Below are 10605 nucleotides of genomic sequence, written 5' to 3' on the forward strand. Positions count from 1 at the left end.
AAGTATTTGCAGTATTAACTTTGCTTTCATAACAAACGGAGCAATAAAGCCTAAGAGATCGAAAAGTGAATATACTTCTGACACTATCTTCCGACAAGTGACGGGACCTTCGTTTTCTAACTGCTTTTTCTAACGGCTTGAGGAGCCGTTTTTTCAAAAGCAAGCCTCTGCGTTCTGCGATTATTCTATTATTGGGTAAGGAGGGCGGTTTCTTTCGCCATGGCAGAGCAACTTGAAAATGATTATCCACTACTATTAGCGTCTCTTCCATTATTTGAAGCGCTCTCTTGTCTCCAAGCGACGGACACACTTTAGTTTCAACTAGGGAGCCCTCAAAGTCGGTCCTCCGCAGTCTTTCCAATTGATACTTGAGGTCTTCCTTTTCCGTTTCATCAACCACATTGTTAGTGGCAGAGTCAGGGGCATCAATTTCCAATCGTGCAAGATTAGCCGATGCACAACGTTCATTTCGGTAGGCGACAGGACCAATCACTATCCATCCTAAACTGTATTTAATTGCCACTGGATCCTTCTCCTCTCCCAATTTATATTCCAAAGGTAGAAACAACTTAGGATTTCGCGCAGTCCGATAGCCAGCATAACTTCACAAGTCTCTAACTCGTGCAACGGAAGATTGCGTAAGTGCGGCCATTTTCTTATGTCACCTCTTTTTGCTATACAAGACTCTGAAATTGGTATTTGGTTCACCGTTCTGACATTTGGTAATTCAGTCACTGTGCTGTCATCCATAGAACTTACTACGATATCCATTAATTCACTCTTTAATTCAGTCGATCCAGTCATCCCTGTCAACATGAAGTCAAGCTTTCGCCCAGTTATTCCAAGTTGATTTTGCAAACGTTTATGACAAAGTGTTACTTCTGAACAGCTATCCATTAGTGCGTAAGTTCTGACTGACGGTCGATTGTTCCTCTTGCTTTCACTTTCAGTGGGACAACGCTAAGGCACACGCGATTTCCGGCCCAAGTTGCAACTGCTACCTTTACTTCATCTGGACTTCCCTCTTTGTTCGGTTCCCTCTTCTTATTTGTGCTATTTCATTCACACAGCTTGTCCTTTGAATCCTCCTTGCTGGCCGTATTCATTTGTGGTGGATGTAACAACGTATTGTGGCCCTTTCCGCATCCTTCTACTCGACATTTAAAATTAGTCTTGGGACAAGATCTGACATAATGCCATCTAGTGAGGCACCTGAAACAAAGTTCGTGTTCTTGAACAAACTTCTTCTTTTCGTGATAAGGAAGTTTGTTAAACTTATCGCATTTCCATATCCTATGGCCTTCTTGACAAATGAGGCATTTCATGTTTGATGTTCTCCTTTCTGTAAAGTTTTCATCTCTACCGTTCTCTCGTTTGTACACTCCAGCTACAAACGAAATAGTTCTCGCAGAGAGACCCTTTTTCCCATCTAATCTCTTGCCTCCATTTTTCTTTACGACGCCAGAACAGAGATCTTCTCCAAATTCATTGTTCACGAGTTTGGCTCTTTTCTTCACAAACAGAAGGAAGTCTTTAAATTTAGGTGTAGAACCAGATTCGATAACAGAGCCCGCACATTCTGTCCACCTAACTCTCATAAATAGTGGTAGCTTACGATTTAATTCGCGTAGGGTGTTCATATGGTCCAGCTCGCTTTCATATTCTGGTCCCATACTAGCAAGGATTCTGTTTACCACTTCCAGATGTCGAGTTAACTCCAAAAAACTTGGTCCATCTGCTTGCTTCAATAGCGGCAAATTCATCAACTTTAGAACGTGAGCCTTTGCATTTATGTGCAGTTTGCCAAAATTTTCATACAGTGTGTTCTTCGCGATATTATAACCTTCCTGGGCAGGTAAGTTAACACAACTCTCAATAGCACCACGTGCTTTACCGGTGCCATGTTGTATTAGGAGTTGAAGTCTAGTAGAATTATCTGGATTGTCCTTTTCTAAGTCTAAAAATCTCAAAATTATGCATGAAGGAGGCATAATTTATTGCATTACCCTCAAAGTGCATATATTTGATTTTTGGCATAGAAACTACATGTCTCAAGGCTTTTACTATCTCGTCTCCTCTTCCTCCTTCCTTTAATTAGATCTGTTTAGCTTTTGTTCAATTAAGTTTGTCATAGTAGCTGATTGTGATTCGCCTTCCGACGATCTTACAGTCTGATCTGGATTAGTGTGAGTTTTCTGCGTTGGTACCTCGACTGTTTTATTTGTGGTTCGGATTGATCTACTTCAATGATTTTCTCCAAGTCCCCTACATTTCTTGGCTGGGAGGGCATGCCTTTTGTTTGCACTATCGAACTTTGCGGAACATACGCCTTTGCAAACGGAGACAGGTTTTTTGTTAGTTTTGATACCGTTACCGCTGTGGTCTTACCGTGGTCTTCTTCGAGTTCGATCTCTGCTTCTTCGCGGCAAGCGTTAAGGCTCACCAACGCTTGCTCGCTCTTCCATTTTGGCTTCCATAGCCTCCTTTTCAAATGTTAATTCTGCCATTTTCCTTTCAAGTTCATGTCGTTTCGCTAACTGATCTCTCTTCAGCGGTGCAAGGGCTAACTTTTCTTTCCTTCTGGACACTGTTGAAGACTTGGAGCTGTGGCTCCTTGACTTACTTGCTGAGCTTCTACTTGTTATCAATGAAGGCGAACTACCCTTTTTATCCTCGTTGCTTTGCTTCTAATTTGGCATTCCTTTGCCAAGATCTGACCATTTTTGCCATCTGTTCTTTGTAGCTACGACTTGCTATTTATTTAGTTCATTGTCGAACACTGTAAAGCCTACGTGTCTGAAGCCACTCTCGGATCTTGTTTTATGTTCGACAATCCGCTCATCTTGCAACACTATCGGCCAAGATTTTACTGACATAATCGAACTCCCAAAATAGAAATGACTTTGCAAGCTGCCCTAACAACTGTCAATTATTCCATATAATAATCCCAAAGGTTTTGTTGCGATATCCCATCCCGAACAAGCAAGTATAATCAGATAGCCGTTTCCTTCGAGCAATTAAATACGTCATCCTTGACGAGCGAACATAAATGAAATACACTGTCACTGACGCGCGAATATAGATGAGATTCACCGTCCCTGACAAGCGAATATAGATGAAATACACGAATATAGATGAGATTCATCGTCCCTGACAAACGAATATAGATGAAATACACGAATATAGATGAGATTCACCGTCCCTGACAAACGAATATAGATGAAATACACGAATATAGATGAGATTCACCGTCCCTGACAAGCGAATATAGACGAAATACACCGTTCCTGACGCGCGAATATATCGTTTACAAATTAACAATGGTGGTGTTTAGGTCCTCAACTGTTACTTTCAAGTCGTCATACAACTTGGGAATAAACAATTTAATGAAATATACCAAGTTACAATTTACTACTTTCAAATTACTATCTTCAAATTACGTTAAGGACCGTTTGGTCCCACGTACAACATTCAACAACAATTTGTCTTTTACTCTAACTAAACAGCAACACCCTTTCAAACGTCACTTCCTGCTCCTCATTCCGTCCAAAGCGGCAATTCATACAGTAGCCACAGTAGCTATATATTGACGTACACCAACAAATATTTACCAAATGTAGTTACAAAAAAAAATGCGTGATCCGATATAACAAAAAAAAATAACAAAAAAAAAATAATGAAAAGAAAATAATAAAAAAATAACAAAAAAAATTAACAAAAAAAACAATAAAAAAAATAATAAAAAAATAACAAAATAAAATAACAAAAAAAAATAATAAAAAAATAATAAAAAAATTTTATATCATAAAGTTTTAACGCATTTTCAAATGTAGTTAATTTACAAAAGTGGAAAAGAACTAGGAACTATAAAAAATATTGTTATAATTACATATAAGTATCTCTCGAAAATAGTCATGCATTTATAATTACATACACTTGAGTTAATTCTTTTAATGACGGAAGAATGTGGGAGAATATGTGCCTTAACACAACTTTTACGGGTGTAGATAAAAAGTGTGCGCGGATGGCGGACACGGACGCGGACGGCGGACGCGGACGGCGGACACGGATGGCGGATGGAGAAAACGGACGCGGATGGCGGACACGCACGTGGAAGACCCGGGCAGCTCTGTTTTTAATGATTGTAAGACTAAACGAAATGCATAGGCATTGCACCCAAGTATGTCATAGGCAATATGTCTTTGTTTTATGTATCCAAATATAATATTAATATACATAAGTTATTCACTAATCATTATCTAAAACATAGTTAGCTTTTCATTTCAAGCATCATTAACCATTCAAGATTTACTTGGTACAACTCTTTTAATGGGAATGAAGAACTTAGTAGCTAAAAGTAGCTAAAAAAGTGTTTTTCCCACCCGCGACTTTACGCGAGACATTTTAACCGCGACACGCGACTTTTTACCCGCGCCCCGCGACACTTAGATACACTCACAGGTCAGTGATGGATACGTGGACACAAGCGTGGGTTTGAAAATTTTAACAATTGAATATTTAACTTAATTATTTCAAATTTATGCATGCAGATTTATGATATTAAAATTACAGTATGTTATTTCTTCGTCCTATGGTCAATTAAGGTCATATGACAAAACCTTCTCGTACCAGGAAGATCAAACATTCAAATCTGAAGTTCACAGAACAATTGCGTTCCTTCTCAAAAGATAGAAGAGAAATATATTATTGAACATGAGTCGACTTTGCTGTCCCTTTCTTGCCCGTCAATCGATGACAAAGCTTCGTGCCAAGAGCTCTCTGTTTATGAAGTATGCTCCGAAGTGTCCGTTTATGTCGCGGGTCTTGAATTCGGTTCACTCGGCGAATCATCTACACTCGTCAGGTATTTACTCTTGAAATTTCTCTTGACGAAGTGGTAGCCTGAATAAATAAGAATTATATGATCTTTTCAAAGCTATGATTTCTTGTATACTGTAAAAGAAGTTTTAATTATCGAAAATCATTATCTTTGCTGTTTTGAATAAAACCCTGTGAAAACCTAATTTAGTGCTTTTAGTACAAAATTCTTTACTTGAAATAACCGAGATTTACACTTTTCGTTGATTAGCGAAGGATGTACATAAGGTATTTGTGCGGGCTGTCAAAACGAAACGAACACTCGGTAATTTCTCTTCGTCACATACGTATATATTTTACGTTTTATCCCAAGGCGTTCTTTTACATTATTTTACAACTAAACGGTTGTATTACAGTGTATAGACTCTGACCTGCCAGCGAATATTTGCCTCTGATTAACGACTATCTTTCGTTTAACGCCAGACATAAACACCAACCGTCGTTAGCAGTGGAATGCGGTGTTGTTTAAATATTATTTGTTTGTGCTAATGTGCGTTTGCCTTTTCTTTAGCTGTTTATAGGAATGATTCTGACGGAGGTAAGAGAACCACATTTCTGATTTATCAATATCAACAGACATGTTTTTTGAACCCACCTACACAAGTTTATTATTTGCATGTTATATAACCTTTTTGTTTAATGTTTGTTGTTGCTATCAACACATCCTGTCACCTATGGAATGTCCTGTTAATACTGTTGGTAAAATTCAATTGCCTTTCAACAGCATTTTCACATTATTTTATGTTTGACTTCTACCTATCTCATTTTGAATGCTAATTGCAATTACAGTTATGTTAGTGTGCAATTACAGTTAGAATATTTTGTGTTCAATTAATGGAAAAGCATGCAATGAAAATAATTTTCTAAATAAGTAAATAATGATTTTGTTGAAAAATTAGCATTGTATAGGCCACAGTTTTGGCTGGCTTTCACAATCAACCACTAACGCCAAAGTTTATTCACTATATGTAGCATTTTTTAATACTTTTGTAAAACTGTTATTTCAATGTCGGAAAATTGTATTGAAAGTATTCACAATGTTACCATTTTTTCAAATTTCATTTCCTAGTTAATCTAGTAACCCATATTTCTAAACAAATGAGAACAGACAATGAACTTTACGTAAATAAAAGTTTGTAAAGTTTGTAAAACATTAATAAAATATATATTAATATATATATTAATACTTAAAGCGTTTTGACAAACTCCAAATTGATCATGATCTCTGTAGATAGATAAAAAGCAGATAGGAGTTGTGACTTGACTATAAAAAAGGATACCATTAGGCATGTGGCACTAAATGGGTTATGTAGTCTTGAGTTGTGGTAAATCAGAATGATAAGGAGAGAGAGAGTTGAAAGTACATGTTGCCATCAATTATTATTGCTGCATTAAAAGAAGCATTTCATATATTTCAATTGTATTCCTATTTAAGGAAACTCATTTGACAAGTGTCCATTTCTGATGGATTCTGGTCTGAAAGTTCAACAACCTGATGAGGCTGTACTTAAAGACATTGTCGTAGAGAAAAGTGATAGCGGACTGTTTCAGGTTGCTGGGGAAAATACTAACAAAGGTAAATTAGAATTAAATAGATGAATGGGTATGTTTTGCAATGAAAGGTTGTTGAGTCTCAACAGTAAAACATTACTATTTAGTTTTGTTTTGAGCAATCGTTGCTCCAGAAAATTAATTGATGACACTTTGATTTGTTTGAGAAAATGATTTACCTTTAGTATTTAATCTTGATAATTTTGTATGTCTTTTAGCATCTCTCACTTGCATTTATTTGATTGTGATTGTGTCTGTTTATGGTGTTTCTCAGGTGTAGCAAAATGCCCATTTTCTTCTTCATCAAGTGGAAATTCTCCATCTGAAAAACCTGGTAAGAATAATTCTGCTGACTTTAGCAAAGACTAGAGTTAGAGAAATTTCACACATTAAGTAATTAGATTACAAAGTTATTGCCATTCAATATATGATGTAAAAAAAACAGTTGTTTACTAGAACTATTACTTATTCTCCCGAAAAAGAATGGCTTAATTAGTGAAAATGTATGAACTTTTAAAGTTTTGCTGCTTCATCATAAATTATATTTTAGTTAATTGTGTATGATCTACCTGCAGATACATTATGAAACAACTACCAAAGTCTGTTTATCACAGGAAATAAAGACCAATTTATTATATTGTATTTTTTGGTTGGATAATGTGATGAAATTATTGAGAAAGGGGGATGGTAATTTTTCAATTTTACACAAAGTTATTATTATTGATCTTACTCAAACTTATATTTGTTACAAATGGAAACAATGATTCTTACAACATATTTGTGTGAATTGCAAACATATTTTTTCAAGTCTAGCAACTTGAGTAGCTACCTTAGGGCCATGAATTCTTTGTGATTTGAAATTTCACCTCATAAAAACAAAATTGTGAGATTTGACTGTGGTAGTTGCAGTTTATCTCACATTCAGACAAATAAAAACCCTTGAAGAACACAACAAAAACTGTTTTATACGTTTCTTGTGAATAAAGAAATGCGCATACTTGATTCAAATTGAAGGTTGATTCAAATTTATAGTAAAACGTCAATGGCAGTGGCTTTTGGAAAGTTGGCAGAATCCAAGGATGACTCTTTCTTTTTAATAGATTAAACTGTTAAACCTTTTAGGTACCTTAATAAAAAAGTGAATAGTGCCCGGTAATGGTGCCATTAGTGTTTGTTAGCTAAAGCTTCTGACCATAATTTATATTTGTAGTAAAAATTTTATGTAATTATTTTATTTTTAGTGTTTAACTATGAGAATTTCTTCGATAAGAAGATTATGGCAAAGAAGGACGACCAGTCTTATCGCGTGTTCAACAAAGTAAATCGCCTGGCAAAGAAATTTCCTTACGGACGCGCATTTAGTCATGGAAAAAATGGGGATGAGATTTCCGTTTGGTGCAGTAATGATTATCTTGGTATTGGACATCATCCCAAAGTTATGCAATCTGTTAGGTTGGTAATTATTTTGCTGCTGTTTTTGTCCTGAAAGGATCTATGAACCATTGAATATGAAATACTGCCATAGTTTGGTGGTTGGTTTGAAATTTGTCGTTTTGAAAGAATGTCGAATATAGTTCTACTGTCTCATTAAAGCTTTAGTTATGGGTACCAATGACATAGTAGTCATGCAACTGAGTGACAGTTACTTACATTTATCTTCTTTGTTTGTGTTAGAGATACTATGGAGGAGTACGGTGTAGGTGCAGGTGGAACTCGTAATATTTCTGGTAACAGCAAGTATCATGCAATGTTGGAAGAACGACTTGCACGACTGCATCAGAAAGAGGCTGGCTTAATTTTTACTTCATGTTATGTTGCCAATGACACAACCTTGTACACGTTGGGAAACTTTTGCCGGGTTAGTTTGGTTTTCTGCCTTTTTTGGATGATTTCCGCTAATATCCACAGAGTGTAATACAAGGATTTATGATTGTATCTTGCTAAAAGATATTTTTAATCTCGGTGACGTTATTCTTACACTGATGTTCTTACTCTGGACAGTTAAAAACCCTTGAACACTAGCTACAAAAAAAACGTTTTTCTTTTACGTTCGAACTAAGGATCTTTTTTATGATGACGAAATGCTCGAAACCCAATTCAAATTGAAGGTTGCTTAAGACTACTAGTTAAAAGGCAGTGATTCTGTGAAGCTTTGAACTATCTTAGGGTATCTTTTTGTATAAATTAAATAAAACTGTTGTTCTTAAAGGAAAAATTTTAAAGATTTAGTTTTTTCCGTTAATAAAATAATAAAAATCATTGGTATTTTAAGAACGTTGGTGTTATGTATTATCTGGTTTTGCAAGTGCTACGTATTTTCATAACGTTTGAAAACCTTTCTCATTTGTTTTATTTGCACCAATTACTCAGTTACCTCTTTATGATGGCTGTTTCTGTCATCACTTAAATTTTTTTTGGTTTCAGGTTGCCATATTTTTTCTGACGCTGGCAATCACGCGTCGATGATCCAAGGGATCCGCAACTGCGGGGCACCCAAACATGTTTTCAGGCATAACGATCCGGAGCATTTGGAAGAACTACTGAGGAAAGTCGACCCCAAGGTTCCAAAAATCGTCGCGTTTGAAACTGTCCACTCGATGGATGGTTCGATTTGCCCACTTGAAGAACTTTGTGACGTTGCTCGAAAATATGGTGCGTTGACCTTTGTTGATGAGGTAAGTTTTAAAGGTGTAATGTTCCACTCTTATGTACAGGGTGTGTACTTCACAGGAGGCTTGGTCAAACTTTCCCATTCTCGCATATGAACATTTTGTTAGGTTCTGTCTAATCTTCGGAAGCGAAGGCTAGAGGGTTGTGGTTTTATATATAAACTTACTTCTGTGTAGGCTACATTTATTCTCGATCTTTCATAAGGATCTCCATCTCTTACTTGAGCGAACGTTGTGTAGACACCAAGCAAAACTCGATTTGCGGCACGTACGACCACAAATTTTTAGTTGCAACGTTTGTCTTGCCTATTAGGTTCACGCCGTTGGTATGTACGGTGATCATGGTGCTGGAGTTGGCGAACAACGGGGGCTTCTCGACCGCATGGATATTATTACGGGAACTCTCGGTAAAGCGTTTGGTCTTATTGGTGGTTACATTGTTGGCTCGGCAAAGCTTGTCGACACTGTTCGAAGTTATGGATCCGGCTTTATTTTCACTACGTCGCTTCCTCCGATGATAGTCCGAGCAGCAATCACGTCTATCGACGTTCTAGCCGGTGACGATGGTGTCAAATTGCGGGAATTACATCAAAAAAACACCAAGCAGTTACGCAATCGTATTATACAAGCTGGAATCCCTGTAATTTACGCGCCTAGCCATATCATCCCCGTTCATGTAAGTTTTTGTTCTTCACACAATACTGTAGTTACGTAAATGTAGAACATGAAGGACAGTCTTCATAAAATTTTGTGTCGCTAATCTTTTCACTTTTTGATTGAGCCCCATTGCAGCAGTAATAGATAGCGCTGCGCATGAGAATGTGGTTGCTGCAACATTACTGAGACTACAAGATATGTTTATGTGAGTCTATACATGACTACGCACATGATATAAATTAATTTGTAACATAAATTTCTAATTAATTTGTTTAAGCGAATGAAAAAGTGCTCAATACCGCAGTTGAGCATATAGCTATTGATAATTTTAAATGAAGTTGACCAAACTCTGCACTATATTAAAACATTTTGTTAAATCTCGCATTGAATTACGTTTATTGCATCTGCTTTAGGTTGGCAACCCGGAGAAATGCACTCAAGTCTCTAACGACCTCATGAAGCATTACAATATCTACGTGCAGGCGATAAACTATCCAACAGTTGCACGGGGTGAAGAGCGCCTGCGCATTGCACCAACTCCGCATCACACCCCGGAAATGATGGACGAGTTTGTGGATTCGCTAGTTAATATCTGGAAAGCGAACGACCTGCCGTTTGTCTGGCCTGTGTGCAACAATGATTGTGGATGTCAGGCGCATTGTGACTCCGCCAAACAACGTGGCCTCATTTCTCAGCATTACTCTTTACCTTTAGCTGCTTGCGCTTGAATTTTACAGACTTTGTCATTTCCACTAATATCTCATTTTAATAATGTACAATTTAATTTTATCTTCATGGAACCATTTATGTAATAGACTGCAGCATATGAAATAAATTTTAGAATACCAAA

The 10605-nt window shown here is 36.8% G+C and overlaps 2 protein-coding genes and 1 long non-coding RNA gene across 3 annotated transcripts; 1 reads left to right on the forward strand and 2 right to left on the reverse strand.

Moving 5' to 3' along the window:
• Positions 1-1058: 1058 nt before the first annotated feature.
• Positions 1059-1991, reverse strand: LOC124435129. Its single transcript, XM_046985077.1, has one exon. It carries the CDS (start codon positions 1989-1991, stop codon positions 1059-1061), a length of 933 nt encoding a protein of 310 aa, XP_046841033.1.
• A 1782-nt stretch (positions 1992-3773) lies between these two features.
• On the reverse strand, positions 3774-5438 carry LOC124435415. Its single transcript, XR_006945029.1, has 2 exons — positions 5250-5438; positions 3774-4902 (listed from the first exon to the last, which is right to left on the reverse strand). It is a non-coding gene; the product is annotated as an uncharacterized LOC124435415 (long non-coding RNA).
• Positions 4533-10605, forward strand: LOC124435411 (5-aminolevulinate synthase, erythroid-specific, mitochondrial-like). Its single transcript, XM_046985349.1, is given in 10 exon segments — positions 4533-4864; positions 5390-5416; positions 6314-6454; positions 6704-6763; positions 7671-7881; positions 8104-8270; positions 8273-8287; positions 8854-9104; positions 9412-9774; positions 10169-10605. Coding segments are annotated over 10 exon segments (1701 nt in total). The 5' UTR covers positions 4533-4713; the 3' UTR covers positions 10484-10605.

Source organism: Xenia sp. Carnegie-2017, unplaced genomic scaffold, assembly GCF_021976095.1.
Source record: "Xenia sp. Carnegie-2017 unplaced genomic scaffold, XeniaSp_v1 HiC_scaffold_14, whole genome shotgun sequence".
NCBI lineage: Eukaryota > Metazoa > Cnidaria > Anthozoa > Malacalcyonacea > Xeniidae > Xenia > Xenia sp. Carnegie-2017.

Coding starts and splice junctions, on each gene's coding strand:
- LOC124435129 (XM_046985077.1), bottom strand. CDS start 1,991: ATGCCTCCTTCATGCATAATTTTGAGATTTTTAGACTTAGAAAAGGAC.